This window comes from Cnephaeus nilssonii (assembly GCF_951640355.1).
Source record: "Cnephaeus nilssonii genome assembly, chromosome: 6".
In the NCBI taxonomy this organism is placed as follows: domain Eukaryota; kingdom Metazoa; phylum Chordata; class Mammalia; order Chiroptera; family Vespertilionidae; genus Cnephaeus; species Cnephaeus nilssonii.
In genome coordinates, this window is record NC_137077.1 from 41,258,530 (window position 1) to 41,280,265 (window position 21,736).

Sequence of the window (21,736 nt, forward strand, 5' to 3'; positions counted from 1 at the left end):
AATCACCCTAGTAGAAAGTAAATTTTCTTGGTCCAGAGAATCCTAAGTATTAACATCAGCTGAAGACCATGTCTGACAGTTGGGGTACAGAAATGAGTGAATGGATATAAAAAAAGGAAGAACAGCTCAAGGAAGGAAGGCAGGAAGAAAGAGAGGGAGGGAAGGAAAAATGGTCTTCAAATCAAGGGTTCTCTAGTCTTTTTAATTGTATTATTACTAATTCTAAAGCAGTTTATTTACATTTTTAGAATCAACTATTTTTTCCTATATATTTTTTTATTGTTGACACTATCACAGATGTCCTCCATACCCCCCCCCCGCTTTTACCCATGTCCACCCAGCTCCTACCCACCTTCCCTCAGGCCATCACCACACTGTTGTCTATGTCCATGGGCTATGCATGTATGTTTTTTGGCCAATCTCTTTACTTTGTATCCTCCAACCCCCTTTCTTCTAACCTCTGTCAGTCTGTTCCATATATCCATGCCTCTGTTTCTATTTTGTTCACCAGTTTATTTTGGTCATTAGATTCCAGATATGGTATTTATTTTTCTCTGACTGGCTTATTTCACTTAGTGTGATAATATCTAGGTCTATCCATGCTGTCGTAAAGGTCAGAGTACAATGAGATATCACCTCATACCTGTCAGAATGGCTACCATCAATAAATCAACAAACAACAAATGCTGGCGAGGTTTCAGAGAAAAGGGAATCTTCGTTTGCACTATTGGTGGGAATGCAGACTAGGGCATCCACTGTGGAAAACAGTATGAAATTTCCTCAAAAAATTAAAAATGGAGCCGCCTTTGACCCAGCGATCCCACTTCTGGGAATATATCCTAAGAATCCTGAAACACCAATCAGAAATAATATATGCACCCCTATGGTCATAGCAGCATTCTTTACAATAGCCAAGATCTGGAAACAGCCCAAGTTCCCAGCATTAGAGAAGTTGATATAAAAGCTGGGATACATTTATTTACACCATGGAATACTATGTGGCTGTAGAATCAGTGATTTTTTCACAGAGAAAAATTTGAAATGCACTCTATAAAATCAATAGAGAATCGTGAATCAGGTTTGTAGAAATATTTTTTTAAATTATAGTTTTAAGTTCTTGGGGGGAAATTTCAGATCAGGTTGAAGATGTATGTCCTCTCTGTTGCAGGTAGATCCAAATAGTATTGCTGCCAAAGATGGCCGGATTCGAGAAGGGGATCGTATTTTGCAAGTATGCGGTGTGGTTATTTCCTTCAGTTTCTTACAATTCTTTTTGTTTGTTTTGTGTTGGGTTGGGTTTTTTTGTTTGTTTGTTTTTTGGGTTTTTGTGGTTTTTTTGGATATTTTTTCCATTGCTTTTTAGAGAGTAGCACCAGGGAGGGAGGGAGGGGAAGAGAAAGAGAGAGAAACATTGATGTGAGAGAGACACATGGACTGGTTTCCTCCCCTATGTGCCCAGCCAGGACCAGGGACAAACATGCAACCCAGGTATGACCGGGATTGGAGCCCAAGATCCTTTGGTGTGAGGGCCGATGTTCTAACCGCTGAGCACACCTGCCAGGGCAAGTGTCCCAAGTAAAATGTTAGAGAAAAGGATTTGATTTTGCTTTGGGTAGTAACATCTACAAAATAAAAAGGTATTATTGTTCCAGTGAAGATGGTGCCATTTATTAAGAATTATTAGCTGATAATTAGTGATGAGGGTGCCCTCTCTGAACTCATATAATTTAACTCCAGCTTCCAGCTCCACACTTACTTGGGCACATTACTTACACTCTCTTAAGCCTGTTTCCTCATCTTAAAAAAATATAATGATAAAACATGGCTGCAAAGGTTAGATGTGATCATGCATGTGATATTCTTAGCACAGTGCTTGGTGAGGGATAAGCATTCATTGCTGTGATTACTAGCAGCAGCAGTGGTTATTGCTACCTTTTCCAGAATAATTTAGGTGGCAAATCCCAATGTTCCATTACTATATGAAAGCCTAGAAGGCTAGAAGTTTTAACTATTTACTAATAAGTTGTTCAAGACAGGTGGAGGAAATATGCTTTCTTCTCCACATGAAAACAGAAACATTACATTTCAGCTGAGTGAGAGAAGAGGTAAGCAGGTCACAGGGGGGCTGCAGAACTAGAAAAGTTCGGGGCCAAATCAGGGATAACCTCGAGAGCCAAAGTTTCTGTCCCTCCTGAATCCTTTCACAGGAAGAATGCCTCCAGAAAGCCACCCGGCCGCTCAGGCCCTTGAGAGTTGAGTTCCGCTGCAAAACAAGAGGGAGGACGCAAAAGACAAACTGGGGACACTACAAACTGTTGAAACGTTCTGCAGAACGTTTGGTCCTTAGGGCAGATCTATAGTTCCCATTTGTTCTTACTACATACAGACCCCAGAGAATGGTTCTTTGAACTCAACACATTTGGATTCAACAAGGTGCCTAGAACAGGACTTCAAAAATAGACAAGATGCCATCCCAGCATTTGGGGCGGTCCCTGTGTCATTAGGAAGATGGCTGCATACACAGCTGCTCACAAATACATGATCAAGGTGTGCCCCTGCCACTTCAGGCCAACACCAGAGGGTTATCCTGCCCAGCCGTCTGCCTTCTTCTTTCCCATCTTCAGGGTGATGCTCCCCGATCACATCGCTTCTGCATAGTTTTCCTTCCTCTCGCTGGATGCCACAGAATTCCTTTTCCATCAAGGACCCTTTACTAAGGCTCCAATTTAAAAAGAATAAAAGTATGAATTAGTCAGGGTCCCACTAGTTTTGAGAAAACTTCCAGAATACATACATCATTTCTACTTCAGTGAGCTCCGTACGTGGTGGCCTGTAGTTAACAAACTGGACTGTGTCTGGCATTGACTGTATCAAGGGAGGGACAGTGAACCTGGAAACCAAGACTTAGTCTTGTTTAATCCCATATTTTTAATGTCTTCTCATGCACATGTGAGTAAGTGAAACAGACATATTCAGTGGAGAGAGTGATAGGATAGCTTTATTTGTGTGGCCTCAACAAGAACTAAGGGTACCATTTTAAGGTATCATCTAGATAATGAAAGCTTCAAAAATATTTTAATTGTTTTTATTTGGAAAGAATTTTAAATCTAGTTCACTTTGTTAACATCTCCAATTAAGTACACTAAAAAGGATGTAACCTTTTTTGACACTCAGGGTTGTGTTATGCCCAGCAATCATTACACAATGCTATAATAGAGTGAAATGCTCAATGGCTGAAAGGCCTGGAAGATTTTGTGCCCTATATGACATGACTCTAGTTGGTTACATTTTCTGATACGTCGGGTCTATATTTTGTCCTTGTTGTCTTGCTGTCTGCCACTGTCACTTCTTCCTTTCACATCTAAATGCCATACCCAGTACCATCTGCACCCACATTGACTCCCTCCCTGGTTTTCAGGTAACCACTTTCCCATAGGCTAGGTCCACGAATACAGCTTTTAAAATTATATCTGTGAGTTCTGTGGCTAAAGTTAGATAGGAATAAATACATGTGTTTCCACATATGTATACTGTATGTTTTGACACTTCTTTATTCTTGGCTATATTATGGGCAGAAAATATATATCAATAATAATAAAAGCGAAATATGCTATAATATGCTAATTAGACCAGACAGCCAAACAATCTTCCGGATGTCATTCCAGACATCCTTCCCAGTGCCCCAGAGGCAGTTAGGGGCAATCAGGCAGGCAGGCAGGCAAGCAATTAGGGGCGATCAGGCAGGCAGGTAGAGGTGTTAGGGGCGATCAGGCAGGCAGACAGGTGAGCGGTTAGGAGCCGGCAGTCCCAGATTGCAAGAGGGTGCAGGCTGGGCTGAAGGACACCCTCACCCCAGTGCATGAAATTCATGCACCGGGCCTCATATATATATATATATATATATATATATATATATATATCCTACCTAATAAAAGAGTAATATGCAAGTTAACCATCACTCCTCTACACCCACAAGCCACGCCCACAAGCCACACCCACAAGCCAATCAGTGTGAGTATGCAAATTAACCCCAACCAAGATGGCTGCCACCACAGAAAGCAGGAGGGAGCCTGCTTTAGAGGAAGCAATAGAGGAAGCCAAGCTTTCCACACACCCTGGCGGGCCCAGGCCTCCACTCAAGAATACAAAGTTTCAATTATAGAAGATAAATCCCCAGAAAAATGGCAGCAGCCACCGAGCTGGAGAGAGCCGGCTAGGGTTGCCGCCGGCGACCAAGGAAGCCAAACTTTCAACGTGCCCTGGCCGGCCCAGGCCTCCGCTTAAGGCTACAAAGTTTCAATTATAGAAGGTAAACAAATCCAAACAGAAATGGCAGCAGCCACGGAGCAAGCAGAAGGCTTGGCTTTGCTCCAGGCTACAAAGTTTCAATTGTAGAAGATAAATATATCCCAGATACCAGGGCCTCCGCTTGGGTTACCAGGGGGCATGACCAGCCTGCAAACCACCACAGGCCCCTTGCCCAGGCTGCCCCACGCCCCAAGGGAACCCCGACCCTGATCCGGGACACCCTTCGGGCAAACCAGCTGGCCCCCACCCATGCACCAGGCCTCTATCCTATCTAATAAAAGAGTAATATGCAGATTGACCATCACTCCAACACACAAGATCAAGATAGCTTCCCCATGTGGTCAAAGATCCTGCCCCCATGTGGACACAAGATGGCCACCACAAGATGGCCAGCAGGAGAGGGCATTTGAAAGGGACCAGGCCTGCAAGGGAGGGCAGTTGGGGGCAATCAAGGCTGCAGGGGACGGAAGTTAGGGGTGACCAGGTCGGCAGAGGAGGGAAGTTGGGGGCAAACAGGCTGGCAGGGGAACAGTTAGACATCAATCGGGCTGGCAGGGCAGTGGTTAGGGGGTGATCAGGCTGGCAGGCAAAAGTGGTTAGGGGCAATCAGGAAGGCAGGCAGGTGAGCAGTTGGGAGCTAGCAATCCTGGATTGTGAGAGGAACGTCCCTCGAGGGGTCCCAGATTGGAGAGGGTGGAGGCTGGGCTGAGGGACACCTCCACCCTGTGCACGAATTTCGTGCATCGGGCCTCTAGTATATATATAATTGATTTCAGAGAAAGGAAGAGAGAGAGAGTTAGAAACATAAATGAGAGAGAAACATCGATTGGCTGCCTCCTGAATGCCCCCTACTCGGGATCAAGACTGAAACCTGGGCATGTGCCTTGACCTGGAATTGTACCGTGACCTCCTGTTTCATGGGAGGATGCTCAACCACTGAGCCACGCAAGCCAGGCAATATGGCATTGCTTAATGGAGTTGGTTCATGGAAGAAACAACAGCAGAATTGATACAGTGTTATTGTCTGGTTACTTTATATTCAGTGGAAATATGTCACACTTAATGAATAAATACATGTCACATTAAAAAGCCTTGAATTCAATTCTATCTGCACACACAGGAAACAAAGAGTCTTAAGGGTGATAATGAAATTATATTAAAGAAAACTGTGACAAAATTGTACCCATAGACAAATAGCTCCCACATGGCTGATGGGGAGATTACAGGATACCCTGTAATGAAGAATTAATGACTCCTTTCCCAGGGAGATGAGCGTGGGAGAAAGGGGGGATTTACTTCTTATCCTTCAAGTTTCCTGGCTGGCTTTTATTTAAATGAATCTCTTTAGAGCTATTGTGATTTTAATCTCCTGTTCATGAGGACCTAAGTAGAGTACCTCTGTGATCCTGCCCTCACTGTGTAGCTAAATTTTTCCAAATGACTTAAACCATGGCCCTCCCTGTTAGATGACCTCACCCAGTGACACCATCCACACACAGATACTTGCAGGAGGTTGATACAGGGAAGGGATTATGCAGCAGCAAAAGCATGAGCTGACTTCCTGAGAACATATTCTGGCTATCACCTATGTGTTTTCTCTCTGCAAGTGTTTGACAGTTCTATCTGCTGTGCCGTTGCCACGGGTTTGTGGTATCAGATGTGTCTTTGGGAATTAAGATGGGGAAGTCCCCTCACAAAATTGCAGCAGCAAATAAAGACCAGGCATTTCTGAGCCAGAGGGGAAGGATTAAACGCCACCTGTGATCATCTTTCCAAAGGAGAGAGTGCTATATTTTCATTTTCTCCTTGGGATAGTATGATTTAATATTCTGTGTAAGCAGCCTAATTTCATGTCAGCCAAAACAGTCGGTTGTATTCCTGAGGACTGCCTGGTGACAAAAACCGGCAAGTATTCATACCAGTGGGACATAAGATTCCTAATGAGCCCTCTCTTTCTTTCTCTCCCCTACACACAGAGTGGTCCTCAGCATTTCTTCTTGCTCGTCTTATTTTATTTCCTTTGGGTAACTGTTTGCACCAATTTCTGTTTTACCCATCTCTACATTTCTATACTTCATTCACCTTCTTCCTCTCCACCTTAAAATATGAACTCATTTGAAATGAATCATTTCTCTTCTGCCTAAGAGTCTTGTATTTTCAAATAAGAAATTCCCTAGGTCAGTGGTCAGCAAACTCATTAGTCAACAGAGCCAAATATCAAGAGTACAACGATTGAAATTTCTTGTGAGAGCCAATTTTTTTAAACTTAAACTTCTTCTAATGCCACTTCAAAATAGACTCGCCCATGCTGTGGTATTTTGTGGAAGAGCCACACTCAAGGGGCCAAAGAGCTGCATGTGGCTCATGAGCCGCAGTTTGCTGACCACGGCCCTAGGAGGCTGGACGTCTACAATTTTAGTTGCCCAGCTGCCTCTGATATACTAAAATGGGAAAACTGACAATTGGTATAGTCAAGCAAAAAAGCTACATTAAACCATTTCTAGGATTTTAACATTTTACACACACACACACACACACACACACACACGCACATGCACACACGATGCTCATGTGCACATACATATAAGAGATTGGGCCTAAAATGAGGTCTTCCCTGATGTATCTTTGTAATTGCCATAAACCTCCTCTCTGCTCAGGCAATACTCATTTTGAAACTAATATTTGCATATGGCCATCCACAGAAAATGAGACAGATATATTATCTAGCAAAGTTGTTCTTCATTTATAACAGAAGTTGCATGTTGCCTTCTCCTGGTTCCCTTTCCCTCTCTGTTTTAAAAAGGGAAGCCTCCCATTAAATTGCGGTGACATGCTACTCATCTGTCTCCTCCCCTGGTTTCTGGGTCCTGCACCTTTATGTCTGCTGGTGTTTGCAGCCACTCCCCACAAGCGATCCTGTAGCTACAAGCCACCATGTAGGAATAAGAGCAAATGAAGGGTGAAAGTTCTAGCTGATTCCATTCCTCAGATCTTCTCATTCCTTGAGAAGCATCTTTGTTGAAACCCATGGCTGCAAATCTTGCCCCAACATCAGTTATGGAATCAAACTAAAGTCCTGAGGACAACAGGACCTACCAACCAGTTGGCTAAAGTGGCCTTTGTTTTGAAAAACAACAACAAAACACCACAATAAATCACTCTTTAATGCAAGATATCAGTGACAAGTTCATTTCATTCCACATATGATTCTGAATGCGAAAGTGTTTCTAAAATGTATGATCTGATAAGTGCCTCCCCCAAAAAAACAAGGACTGACTTCCAGGTCCGGAGACCATAACTCTAGGTCATTAGGACTTCATATAGGAGAGAGATGCATATCAACTGTAAAAGGAGAAGATGAAACAGAAATATATTGCTTCTTGATGGCTCTCTAAGAGTTGTAAGTACATGTGAGATACGTTTTAAAATAGAACCATGGGCCCCTGGAGCCGGGTGAGCCCTGGGCCCCGGGTCGGGGCGAGGCCGCGGGCCCCTGGAGCCGGGTGAGCCCTGGGCCCCGGGTCGGGGCGAGGCCGCGGGCCCCTGGAGCCGGGTGAGCCCTGGGCCCCGGGTCGGGGCGAGGCCGCGGGCCCCTGGAGCCGGGTGAGCCCTGGGCCCCGGGTCGGGGCGAGGCCGCGGGCCCCTGGAGCCGGGTGAGCCCTGGGCCCCGTGTCCGGGCGAGGCCGCGGGCCCCTGGAGCCGGGTGAGCCCTGGGCCCCGGGTCCGGGCGAGGCCGCGGGCCCCTGGAGCCGGGTGAGCCCTGGGCCCCGGGTCCGGGCGAGGCCGCGGGCCCCTGGAGCCGGGTGAGCCCTGGGCCCCGGGTCCGGGCGAGGCCGCGGGCCCCTGGAGCCGGGTGAGCCCTGGGCCCCGGGTCCGGGCGAGGCCGCGGGCCCCTGGAGCCGGGTGAGCCCTGGGCCCCGGGTCCGGGCGAGGCCGCGGGCCCCTGGAGCCGGGTGAGCCCTGGGCCCCGGGTCCGGGCGAGGCCGCGGGCCCCTGGATCCGGGTGAAGCAGTGCCCCTGGGTCCAGCCGAGACCAAACCAGAGGGAGTCGGACCTGCATTACCACCATTTGTCCACCATCCAGAGCTGAGGGGTCAGTGCCGACATGTACTCATAGGGAACCGGTGGACATTGATATTGGGTCTCAAAAGAACTGTTGGTCCAGAAAGAAACTCACTACAGACTGATTCATTTGCCTGTCAGCATAACTATTTTTGCTCGTCGCACATTCAATTCTTATAAGTATATCTATAGTGACACATGATTTCGCTCATCTAGGGGAAATGATGAACAACATAGACTGATGAACAAGAACAGAACCAGAAACAAGGAGGCATCGATCGGACTATCGGGCCTCAGAGGGAGGATAGGGGAGGGTGGGGGGAGGGGGGAGAGATCAACCAAAGGTCTTGTGTGCATGCATATGAGCCTAACCAATGCTTAAGTTCAACAGAGGGTTGGGGCATCCAAGGGGAGGGGGGTGGGATGGGAATGGGGGGATGAGGACAAATATGTGACACCTTAATCAATAAAGAAATTTATAAAAAAAATAAATAAATAAAAAAAATAAATAAATAAATAAAAAAATAAAGATGGCTTACAAAAAAAAAATAAATAAATAAAATAAAATAAAATAAAATAGAACCATGTTTATTACTGTGGATTTAATTGTTGTGCATGAATTTTAATATATTTGCTTTATTTAGAATAAAATAATTTTTCTTTACTGAAGATTAAAATATAAATAATAACAGTAATATCAACAATAGCATCAATAGTAAAGTGTGCCAGGCACTTATTTAAACCCATATTTTTATATCTTAATTCATTTAATCCTTATAACAGCCCTCTTAAAAAAAGGTATTATTATCCATTACTAGGGGCCCAGTGCACGAATTTGTGCACCTTGAAACAAACTGTGGGCCAGAAGGCTGCTGTGGGCACAGGGGCGGGTCTTGGCCCATCCTGCCGCGGCCCCCCATCCCCTGTCTGCCAGTAGCCCCGCTCCCACCACTGCTCCCACATACTGATGGTGCCGGCCCCGCTCACATCCACTGACAGTGTGGAGCGATTGGGGCCAGCACCAGCAGTGGGTGCAAGTGGGGCTGGCGCCATCAGTGGGTGCAAGTGGGGCTGGCGACGTCAGCAGGTGCTGCCCCGATCGCCTCTCAGGAGCAAGGTTAGGTGGAGAAGCCCTGAGGGGCCATCAGGGCCAGTGCCAGGCACTGGCAGCGGGTGCAAGAGGCAGCTTTGGCACCAGCAGCAGGTGCGAGTGCCAGGCGGGTCTGCGGCGTGCGGGAGCAAAGCATTTTCAGTAACCTCCAGAGGCTCGCTCCAATGACAGTGACCAGTGCCCCACTTTGGTCTGGCATCCCCACTCACCTGCTCCACCATCCTGCCATGGTTGATGCCCACCATGTTCCGCGCATGCCCCCTGGTGGTCACCGCACGTCATAACTACTGGTTGTTCGGTTGTTCGGCCATTTGGTCTATTTGCATATTAGCTTTTTATTATATAAGATTATCTGCACTGGAATATTGGGAATATAATAGAAACATTAAACTAACATACATGAAAAAGTATTTAGATTACTGGAAAGTGAAAGTTAGATGAAGAGTTTGGCAGTATGTGCATATATTCGAATGGAGAGTAGAAGGGAAAAGTAGTGAGAATTTTATTTTAAATAGAAAAGATGAAGATAAGCTATGTGAGATCATCCAACTCAATCCCCTTAGGATCAAATGTGCCTCTAGTGGAGGGTAGGTGACTAGGTTCATGATTGACAGACAAGTAGATGCGTTGCAGATATACTACTAAGAATTTCTATGAAATGGACATTAATCCTCAAAGTTCAAAGAAAGTAAAAGTTTTCAAACTAAAAAAAAACAAAAAAAAAAACCAACAAGATATGCTTCCCAAGATATGTTTTGGAATCATAGCTTCTATTTTCTAACTTAATAAATGTTATTTGTGAATTGAAAAAAAAAGGAAAAGAAAAGAAAATGCACTTGAACTAATAAAGTCAGAATTTCCATATACAAGTGAAAAACTAATGGATATTCCTTTGATCAGAGTAAGAAAATACAACATGTGTTTGTGTGACTTTCCCTCCTTTGCCTATGATTGTCTGCTTTATTTGTGTTAAGTATATAACAGTCTAGGAATTTAGATCATTTACTATACTCAAAGTTGAGATTTCCTGGGCTTTTTTTTATATATATAACTATGTCTGTCCTCAAATATCAGTCAGAATCCCAGGGACCCACAATGAGAAAACCTCGGTAGTCTACTTCATGCTTTTAAGCAGAAATCCTTAGTGAAAGATGTTAGATTAATTATTGAAAAAAATGGTCAGTGCAGCCACATTTTAATTTATTGATATAATTAATACTTATTTGAGATAGAATTAGTCGACCTCTTCAACGGAAATTTATTTTCATATATTTTGATTATATGTTATGGGTGAAAAATCTCATTGTCTTTATGGATTTGAACAATCAATAAGACAAAATAAATTTAAAATATCCAAAGAAAAAAGTTGGGTTAACTAAGAGCTAAATACATTTAAGCATGAAAATGTAGTTTCACATACAAATTTTAGAAACCTTATGTGCTCTGTCAGTAGACTTAGGAAAAGAAAAAAAAAAAAGATATATATTTAAATGCCACCGGAGTCTTTCCTTTTTAGTCAGAAGTTTACTCAAGCTTGGTTTCTTTCACAAAGCATTCCTCCGAAAAGCTCATTTTACTCTGTGTTACTTCTTTTAAAATATTTTAAGTACACTTAAGAGGTGAGTCTTAAGATAGTGCGTTCATTTTATTGTTTTAGAATTAGGATAAATCTTAGAAAGGAACTGGAGTATTGGTGAGGATGTTACTAAGTGTTCCTTCTTTTGATTAGACTAGCACTGAAAGACATTCTGAGAGTGATTTGGGACAACTGAGTCAGACCCTCACACGGATCTGAAATGATTAAATGAAAATGCAATCAGCAGTGGCCTGGGAGCGTGGCCTGGTGAGAGATAATACCGCAGCTCTCTAATTGGCTCGCAGCGAGCATGCAGGATGACGGATTTCAGTTGTGGTATTGCCACACTGCTTCCCCCAGCACTATTATCTCAGAGTGACACTTCCATTACTCTGAGCGGAGAAAGATGAACGTCACCTGTCAGGGGCTGGTTAATTGTGTTGCTAGATGTATGTTGCCAGGGCGCAGGTTGGACATTTATGAACATAACTGCTTCCTCTGATGTCCGCCATCCTTCAGGGATCGATATGGCTCTTACAGTAAGCGCGTAATTGAGTGAAGGCACTTACCACTGAGGGGCAGAAGATGAGCCCATTGTGTGAGCTTCATTGTCCATACATTTACCATAAATGAGCTGATATTTGCCATTTATTGTGTGCAGCATTGTGGAAATGGAAACTAATGTGCCACTTTCATATGTTTTCTAGATAAATGGGGAGGATGTCCAGAATCGAGAAGAAGCAGTGGCCTTGCTCTCCAGCGATGAGTGCAGGAGAATCGTGCTGCTCGTGGCGAGGCCGGAGATTCAGGTCGGAACAGAGATCAGAAGTCTCCAGGCCGAACTTCATATCCATTACCTGCTATTCTATATCAGATCCATACCATGGCTACTGGTAAAACCAAATGTACAAAATACAGTAGCGTGATCTTTTCTAACTTACCAATCTGATCCATCTATAATAACAAAAGCATAATATGCTAATTGGACCCAACTTCCTTCTGGACGACCTTCCGGACAAAGCCGGGGCTACTAGGGAAGCCCGGGTCCTGGGTGCCTGCCAGCAGCCAGAGGGAAGCCTAGGTCCCAGGTGCCAGAGGGAAGCTCGGGTTCCGGGTGCCAGAGGGAAGCCAGTGCTGGCAGCTGGGGGAAGGAAGGCCTACTCTTGCATGAATTTCATGCATCGGGTCTCTAGTATAATTATAAGTTAAAAGACTCCCTTATATTGCTCCACAAAATGGCAACCAAACATCGTCCTTAAAACACACACACACACACACACACACACACACACACACACACAAAATTGAATTATTATTTTCCTCTTCCTCTTACCAGTTACTTAAATGAATTCATAAATGAAAAATGGTTGACTCTACACGATGTTTAATTCTGTGTGGATCCTTGCTGTAGGTTTTCATCTAAAATGACTTAATTGGCATTTTAAGGTATCTTGAAAGAATCTCTAGTGAGAGAAACATTAGCATATCTGGCTATCAACTTAAATCTTTTTAGAATAACTTTACGAAATAAAGTGCCTTACACAGCATGGAGTGGTTCCGGGTATAGTAAATGAATTTTTTCCAAGTTTAGTGTGACAAAAACATCTGTCCGTCCCAAAACAAACTGATAGCTTCTAAAGGAACTTTTAAAAATAACTTTACAGAGGGGGATGAAAGTAAAGGAGAGGTAATGGTGGAAGAAAAGGACTCTTGGTACTTCCTTTTATATCCTTTTTATACCCCACCACAATGCAGAAAGGACATTACATTGTCATCATTCTCTCCATCTGTCAGGAGTTTGAATGAAGTGGGTAATATCACCATTTGTCTTCTGGGTTATTGATCTGATCTTTTTTAGACTCAGTAACTACATACTTTCTATAAATTACATTGAGTAAGTATATTTCAGTGTCAGACTGAATCCTGACTTGAATATAGTGGTTATAAAAGACCACCCTTTCCGCATATATTTCCTTTATGCCCTTGACTGTTCTAAATGGTTCCCAGAAAGTCTTCCATAGCCCAGGGCAGGGTACAAGTTACACCGGAGGGCTTAGCAGTGAGGAAGGGAGCCTCTGCAACTGTCTGGACGGCACTATTTGAGACTGAATTTTTAAAGTGCATATGAAATCGCACTCATTATCTGGAAATACCACAAATCAGTTCATCTTGCTGATCCCATTTTCCTGAAAAAGAACAATGAGGCTAAATACATATTAGTGAAATTCGTGGTAAATTAAAGAGAACGCGGTAGTCATCCCTGTTGTAGAAAAGATATTTCGATGTTATAGTGTGGTTTCCCTGCCCTTTCCAGGTAACTACTAGAGAACATCATTAATTAAGAAGGAAAGCATTTCCTTCCCACATAGCTATAAAGGGCTTGGGAAAGAATAGAAAGCAGTGACATAAGACCAGATCTTGTTCATCTCAGGTGGAATACGTATGCTAGCTAGAACCAGTGGCATTTTCGAATGTCTGGCTGCACTCCTGACCCAAAAGAATCAGTGTTGAAGGATGAATTTTCAAACAAGACTTCCTTCCCACAGTTGACAAAAGATGGTCGTCTGACTCTGTAGTATTCATTCTGCCTGTCAAAATCAGCATCTGCAGTAGTTCCATGATTCTGGCCCCTTAGCCTTTGCCACACTGGAGTGGAGCTAATGGCCTTTAGAAAATCAGATTTCCAGGAAAATAAAGAAAAAAAATGCATTGGAACACCACACTTTAAAAATGTAATGTAAGCAGTACCTGCTATAAAGTGGCATAAAAAAAGATTTTTTAAAAAACCTTTGTCTTTATATCACCTATATTTTTTATCAATTTTAACATATCTCATTATTACATTTTTTTGGCATGTATATTTGATTCAGGGAGAATGTGGAAGTTTTTTGAGTGCTTTTTCTAGCCATTTTTTAAAAATGTTTCAAATCCTCTCTACATTCTAGGGAATGATCTAGAGAGTTGCTAGGGGCAATATTGTGCAACTGTGCAATATTTTTAAATAACTCATTTCTTTCATTCCCTGTCAACTTTCTTTCATTTTCTGCCCATTTTCTTCCTCAGACCATTAGCGATATTGCTCTTCTCTCTTCCCCTGGGGCCATGGGGGCAGAGAGAGCTCTCATAAGAATTTGTAGCCACTGCTTTGGTGACAGTACAGGTTGTTACTTTCTCTGCAATGCCAGCGTGAGACCCACTGTCGTGCAGACAGATCCCCTGCATCACAGGGACAGTCCCCCTTCCCTGCAGCTCGGCTCGGGGGAAAGTTCTGTCAGCCATGGCGCTGGGCAGACTGCCATAAATGCACATCTAGGTGAAGGGGAGGGGAGAGGAAGGGAGTGAGCAAAAGGAATCTCTCCTTATTGTGTGTCTATACTTCCAGCCCAGAAAAAAGCCAAATCATAGCAGACACACACTGAAGGCAGAAGGCAACTCAAGGATCCGTGGGGTTCGTTAACAAGAAAAGGAGTTATAGGGAACCATTCATTTCCACCCTGTGGTCTCCTTGTCTTTCCCACCCCCTCCTTTAAATTTCCGAAGGCGTTCTTCCATCATTCATTGTGTCAGTGTCAGCAAATATGTTGTTTTGACCTGATTTAAGAAAAATTCCTCGGTGTGCCTATCAAAAGTAAACATTTCAAGCTTTAAGTCATTTCTTTTTGGCATCTGCTGTTTGCAGCGTCAGGGAACTTAAAAGGGATTAAAGAATGTCAAACTTGCCCTGGCCAGTGTTGCTCAGTGGTTGGAGTATCAGACCGCACACCTAGGGGTCTTGGGTTCTATTCCTGGTCAAGGGCACATGCCTGGGTTGCAGGTTTGATCAGCAGCCCTGGTTAGGGGCGCCTGCAGGAGGCAGCTAGTCGATGTTTCTCTCTCCCCCTCTTCCCTTCCTTCCACTCTCTCTAGAGAACAATAGAGAAAGTATCTGAGGGTGAGGATTTAAGAAAAAGAAGAAGAATGTAAAACTTGGACAATTATAAATTGGACTGAATTTAAATTTTTAGTCTGCTTAATTTTCATAGTTCATCTGCATATCAAAATCAGTGGGGTGGAGCTTGATCAAGTTATCAAGGCTACATTAAGATAAATGAGTATGAATAAATGTGTCCAGGCTCTTGGCCCCACATAAAATTTCAGGTAATTTTAGTTCTAGATAGCCTTTAATAAATATCAAGAAACCCATGATTGCCTTCATGTTAATGAACATGATACATATACAAGAATGTCTCTTCTGGTGCCCTTTAAAGTCTTTCTGTTAGACTTGTTTTTAAGTGTTAGATTTACTTATCTTTAAAAGGTTACTCTGCCCATTTGTTTAGTGGTGAAAACCCCTGAAACTGTTGTCAATTCGGCTCACTAGCAAGCTGCTGTTTCTCTGTAAGACAGAGTGAAGCAGAGATTTGCCAATCATTCAGTTAATGTAATCAGCATAGACAGCTAATTTATGTAATCCAGCTCCAAAATCCACTTGGAGAAAAATTATCTGTATTGGCTGTCAAAACTCATCATACTAGCAAGGTAACCACCAGTTTTTCATTTCACTTTGTACTGAGAAGCCAAAGGGATCCGTTCAGGGTAATTGGTGTAAGATGTCCACAGGAATTCAGCACTCAGAAACACAACCTGTGTGCCACTCCACCACCCTTAAATGCAACATTTGCAACTGGGCCTGAAGAATGGATTGAAATAAACATGACATAGCATCACTTTTTTGGTTTTACTGTTGTTGAGAAGAATAACTTAGACTTTTTTTTTCCAAATAGAATAAAGATGTCTGTTGTGGCAAGCTGCCATCTGGTTAACTTGGAATCCATTCACCTAAAACTCGAAAAGCAGCATGCGTGGGGAGGGCACTTTGTAGTCACATTGGCGGGGGAGGGTATTGTTAAGAAAAAAAAGTCCAATCATCTCGTGGCCCTGTTAGTACCAGTGCATTTCTTCAACACAAGGATAGTTGGAGGTAATGAGATGACAGCTGTGGATGGGACAGTGGGCTTTTCATACACTGTGAAAGACAGTCACGTCTGTGCTGGGAGATCCACTGGGTTATGAGAGAAAATCTGTAGCTCTGTCTTAGGAAAGGATGAAAGGCATAAGAATACAGTTTTTTAACACCTTTTCTTCCTTCTGAGAGGTGAACTATCACAGGCTGGTATTCTAAAGAGAATCATTATGATAAAAGGAACTGGTCAGGCATCGCCATTTAAGTTTCCCCTATTTTAGCATGAGTCCTCACTAACCTAATAGAAAGCACTAATGTATTCTTGTGCAGCTGGACGAAGGCTGGCTGGAAGATGAAAGGAACGAATTCTTAGAGGAGTTAAACTTGGAGATGCTGGAAGAACAGCATAATGAAGCAATGCAGCACACTGCCAATGAGGTGGAGCAGGTAGGGCCAACAATTTGAACCATATCATTTGAAATGTTGCTACTTCTCTTTTTTAATATATAACCATAAATGGAGTAAAAAAAATCAAAGAGTCTGATCAAACATATCTATAATGGTAATTTCGAGAGCAAATGATAATCTCAAATGAAGCAGAGGGAATACATACAATTTTATTCTATTAAGAATATTTGTAGTTTGGGTAGCTGAGGACTGTTGTCAATAGAGTACAGTAGTATTCAAATGCTGACCCAGATACTGTTCAACCTAATTCAGAAATTTAATAGTAAAAAAATGCATGTTGCCTCTCAGTATGCCAGCTGGAGACAAACTACAACTCCTAAGATGACCCCCTCTCCCCTCCCCCAAAACAGTCATTTTATACTTTAAAATTAATTTGTGTATTTGAATACTTAGGCAACTAAGGGAAGATAATGACATGATGTAAACCATCTATCTTATTTGTGTTTTTGGCATCATGATGATACCTTTATGCTAAAAATAGGAGCAGTTCTAGTTGAAATTATTGACATCAAATAGGCTCACCTATTGATTCAGTGAAAAATTCTGAGCTCCACACGTGTTCCCAGCACCACACTTGATCCTGAGAACACAAAGAAAAATGAGCAAAGTTCCTGCCCTTAATTAATTCGTAACTAGTAAAAGATCACACTGTGGTTTGGGGCAAACCAAGTCATTTCATTTTTGTTGTTGTTTTCCTATTAAATACAAACAAGATCAATATGTCCTAGATTTTGTTTATGTAAGATTTATGACATTCATCTGCCTAATGTATTTTATTAACACTTCTGCTGTCAGTTTACTGATTTATTTAATTATCATCCTATTCGCAACATGAATCCTTAACACATCTTAAAAGATAATTTAAAAAATATCCTGACAGGGTTAGGAACGTAAAACACAAACATCCTATCACTTTACCAAGCTGAATGATGAAATATGTTGACATGCTAGCATCCCGTAACACAGATGTATGTGCATCTATGTGCACATGTCCATATACTAAATAAATCATGAGATTGCAAACGACAGTGTCAACATAGGCATGTAGGCTCTATACTCTGATCACGGATGCTCACTGGCCGCCTCATAAAGAGTAGTTCATGCTCAAAAGCAATGCTGCTACCATCGTGATCCTTTTCAATACAGGACAGGCTGAAATCTGGATGTAGGACTTCAACACTGGCCACGAATAAAGATATTTTTGGGTGGCAGCTGCTGGTTACAAGCAAGAAAGACCTTGCTCCGGGACTTTTCTCTCTCAGATACAAAATGTGGCCTGATGCAGAATTGACAGGGAGATGTTGGAATAAAGAGAGAAGGAGAGATCCTTCCCAGGTGAAGCGATACGGTGTCAGATGCTGCCTACTCATCAGATATAATACAAATGCTAGGTCTTTTGAGGTAACGCTAGATGTCCCTGAGGTTAGATTTTTATTGTGTGGAAATTTTTCTTCACCAGGAGACTGAAATATGATGAGAAGTGCAGAAACCCTTAAAAGTCCTTTGCCCTTATAAACAATAATACTACATTAGGAATGTCCTGGTAGAAACATTGCCTGTCACTATAATAATTCTGTAGGGAAATGATAAATGATGGAGTAGCATTGCCTTAGAAACTAGGAATTCTGGGTTTCAGAATAAAAAAATAAATAAAAAAACTCCTTTATTTTCTCATTTGTTCATAAACCAGTGACAAAAGAAAGGGAACTTCAATTTTAAAATGCACATCCATATGTAAACACTAAAATACATCACCATGTGAAAGTTTCATTTCACAGGCTCTCCTTGGTCCTGTAGCAGCTCTTGACACATTGTATAACATCTCCCATAGCGTAATTTGTTTATATCACTTATACTGCATGCAGAATTTAAAAAATACTGGTATTCTTGTATTGGTTTTAGCTTATCATTAGATATAGGAAAATATCGATGTAAATACTGTGGTACAGAGACTCAAATGTCCAATAACAGTAATATTCCCTGGGGATTTCGGGAACAGCATGCAGATGTCTCCACATTTAATATTGTTATAAGCTTATAGGGAGGGACATAGGGATGTAACAGGGGGGACATAGGGATGTAACAGGGATGTAAGCTTATAGGGAGGGACATAGGGATGTTAGTTACAATGACTTACGACATTATTTTTCATCAATAAGACATTTAAAATCAATCTCAGCATGTTTTTGCCAAATGAGGAATTGTATTTTAGGGAAAGATTGAGAATCCTAGAGTAACATGACGCAGGGCCACATTCTCCCCTCTGCATTTGTTACATTTTGTTCCTCATTACTTATGGGGAAGAAAAGAAGTATCTGAGGAGGCCCTTCAGACCTGTTCTAGAATACATTTTATTACCCACTCTGCCCTTCTTTAACATTAACAGGCTTAATTATATACTTACTCCTGCTAGAGAAAAAAACTCAGACATAAGGAAACTATAGTCTAGAAACTGCCAGGTAGACTATGTGAGGAGTGTGGAAAAAAGTAACTTGGCCCTCTTGACAGAGAAAGAACTAGATATAAGGAGATGCAATGGCAGTTTATTAGTCTGTGTGAAAGCCAAAACTTACTATATATATATATATATATATATATATATATATATATATATATATATATATATACACATATCAAAGTATATTTTTATATTATGCCAACATCTGGCAATGAGAGTGGCTCAGACTTTCAAGGGAACTGTTAAGAGTAGAAGAATCTTTTGTAGTACCCCCAAATGAGTCCTAAGACATTATTGTTGCTTCTGAGCCACATTAGTTAGAGATGCACTGAGGTCAAAGCACACGTGAGCAGGAATATGGCATTCTGGACACATAAGAAAGCCTGACACTGGGCAATGGCCTTGCATTCTAGACCTCTCTGTCACCAATATGCTAAACCCATCTGAGGTTAAGCTTCCTCATCTATAGATAGAAGGTCCTAGGCTCCAATACTAACCTATTCCTGAAAATTTGTGATGCTTGGCTAACCATTACCAGTGTATTACTAACTAGATCAATAAAATGTCCTCTGAACTTAAAATTCAGGGGGAAAAAAATAAGGTGAGGTGGCTTCTGAACTCTAGGCCTTCATATTACTAAGGACCATAGACACTCTGTGTTACTCATTTTTGTGTGTGTATTATCACCCCAGAAACTCATAAACATACCTTCACACCAGTTTCCCAAGTAAGAGAAAGCCTTAAGAATCGCTTATTTAACTGTGTCCTGTTTAATTTATCCCCACGTGAGTAGCGTAGCCACGGTCAGCTTTTGTTTTCTGTAATTCATGGCGTAAAAAGCCGCCTTGTGCTGACTGCCTGTATTTCTAACGTTGCTGTGGATACTGAAAGTGCCGCAGCTGTTTAGGACCCGCACTTTTGCCAAGAAGCATTGTGTTCACAGCAAGTGTTTCAACAATCCGTGTTTTCTTTGTTTCCCCTCAACATTGTTTTCTCAGCCAAAGAAACAAGAAGAAGAAGAAGGCACAACAGACACGGCCACATCCTCATCCAACAACCAGGAGAAGGACAGCGGAGTGGGGCGCACGGATGAAAGCTTGCGGAACGATGAGAGCTCCGAGCAGGAGAATGCGGCTGAGGACCCCAAAAGCGCATCTTTGAAGAACAAGAGAGAGCTGGGGCAGAGCCAGGACACCCTGGGGAGTGTGGAGCTCCAGTGCAACGAGAGCTTTGTGTCAGGTGAATACCTTGACTCAGACTGCCCTGGCAACCAAGATGAGGAGTGTGAACGATTCCGGCAGCTCTTGGAACTCAAATGCAAGATTCAGAACCACGGGGAGTATGACCTGTATTACTCGAGCAGCACAATGGAATGCAACCCAGGGGAACAAGAGGGAGTGGAGCATGAGCTACAGCTGCTGAATGAAGAACTAAGAAACATTGAACTCGAGTGCCAGAATATCATGCAAGCTCACAGGCTCCAGAAGGTAACAGACCAGTATGGGGACATCTGGGCATTGCATGATGGAGGATTCCGAAATTATAACACCAGCATCGATATGCAAAGAGGAAAACTAGATGACATCATTGAACACCCGGAAAAGTCAGACAAGGACAGTTCCAGTGCTTACAACACAGCCGAAAGCTGCAGGAGCACTCCACTCACTGTGGACCGTTCCCCGGACAGCTCCCTTCCAAGAATGATCAACCTCACCAATAAGAAAAACCTGAGAAGCACAATTGCCGCCAGTCAGCCCTCTCCTGGACAGAGCAGTCAAGAGTCGCCCTCCCCCAAAGCCAAACCCACTGAAGGATGTGGCATTGAAGGCAAGGAGAAGGTCTCAGAAAGCAACAAGCTTTCTGATCAAGAGAAGACAGGCAGCGAACACGTCCCTTACCTCTCTCCTTACCACAGCTCCTCATATAGGTATGCAAACATACCAGCCCATGCCCGGCATTATCAAAGCTACATGCAGTTAATTCAACAGAAATCTGCCGTCGAATATGCCCAGAGTCAGCTGAGTTTGGTGAGCATGTGCAAGGAGTCCCAGAAGTGTTCAGAACCCAAGATGGAATGGAAGGTGAAAATTAGGAGCGATGGGACCCGGTACATCACAAAGAGACCAGTGCGAGACCGGATTCTGAAGGAACGTGCCTTAAAGATCAAGGAGGAGCGGAGTGGCATGACGACGGATGATGACACCATGAGCGAGATGAAAATGGGTCGCTACTGGAGCAAAGAGGAAAGAAAGCAACACCTGGTTCGGGCCAAAGAGCAGCGACGGCGCCGAGAGTTCATGATGCGGAGCCGGTTAGAGTGTCTCAAGGAGAGTCCTCAGAGCGGCAGTGAGGGCAAGAAGGAGATCAACATCATTGAACTGAGTCACAAAAAGATGATGAAGAAGAGAAACAAGAAAATTTTGGACAACTGGATGACAATCCAAGAACTGATGACCCATGGGGCCAAGTCTCCGGATGGCACACGAGTTCATAATGCCTTTTTGTCAGTCACCACTGTATGACCGAGTGAATGGGAATGGAATGCAACTGATTTTAAGAGGGTGCTACCAATTTGGGTAGAGTATGATTGCCTCGTTCAATGTGGCGTTTTTTATATATATTTTCTGACTCTTTATAGTTTAAATTTTTTGTAAGGCAAAAATACCTGGTAATTTTTCATTTGTTTTTTCATATACTAGTACCTTTTTTTTTTTTTTTTTTTTTGCTGAGGACTTTCTTTAACTTGTGATATATTCATATTGTTCATTTATATATAAAAACAAAAGAAAAGAAGGAAAAAAAAAAGCTTGA

The 21,736-nt window shown here is 42.7% G+C and overlaps 1 protein-coding gene across 2 annotated transcripts in view; it reads left to right on the plus strand.

Annotated features, from left to right (window-relative positions):
- PDZRN4 (PDZ domain containing ring finger 4) overlaps positions 1-21,447 on the plus strand; it is a gene marked incomplete at both ends in the record, with an annotated part of 347,625 nt that extends 326,178 nt beyond the window's left edge. For both annotated transcript variants that reach the window (XM_079775777.1, XM_079775778.1), the window contains 4 exons: positions 1,169-1,231; positions 11,765-11,866; positions 16,330-16,446; positions 19,924-21,447. In XM_079775777.1, the coding sequence (XP_079631903.1) occupies positions 1,169-1,231; positions 11,765-11,866; positions 16,330-16,446; positions 19,924-21,447 (1,806 nt within the window). The remainder of the gene's footprint in view (positions 1-1,168; positions 1,232-11,764; positions 11,867-16,329; positions 16,447-19,923) is intronic.
- Positions 21,448-21,736: the final 289 nt, after the last annotated feature.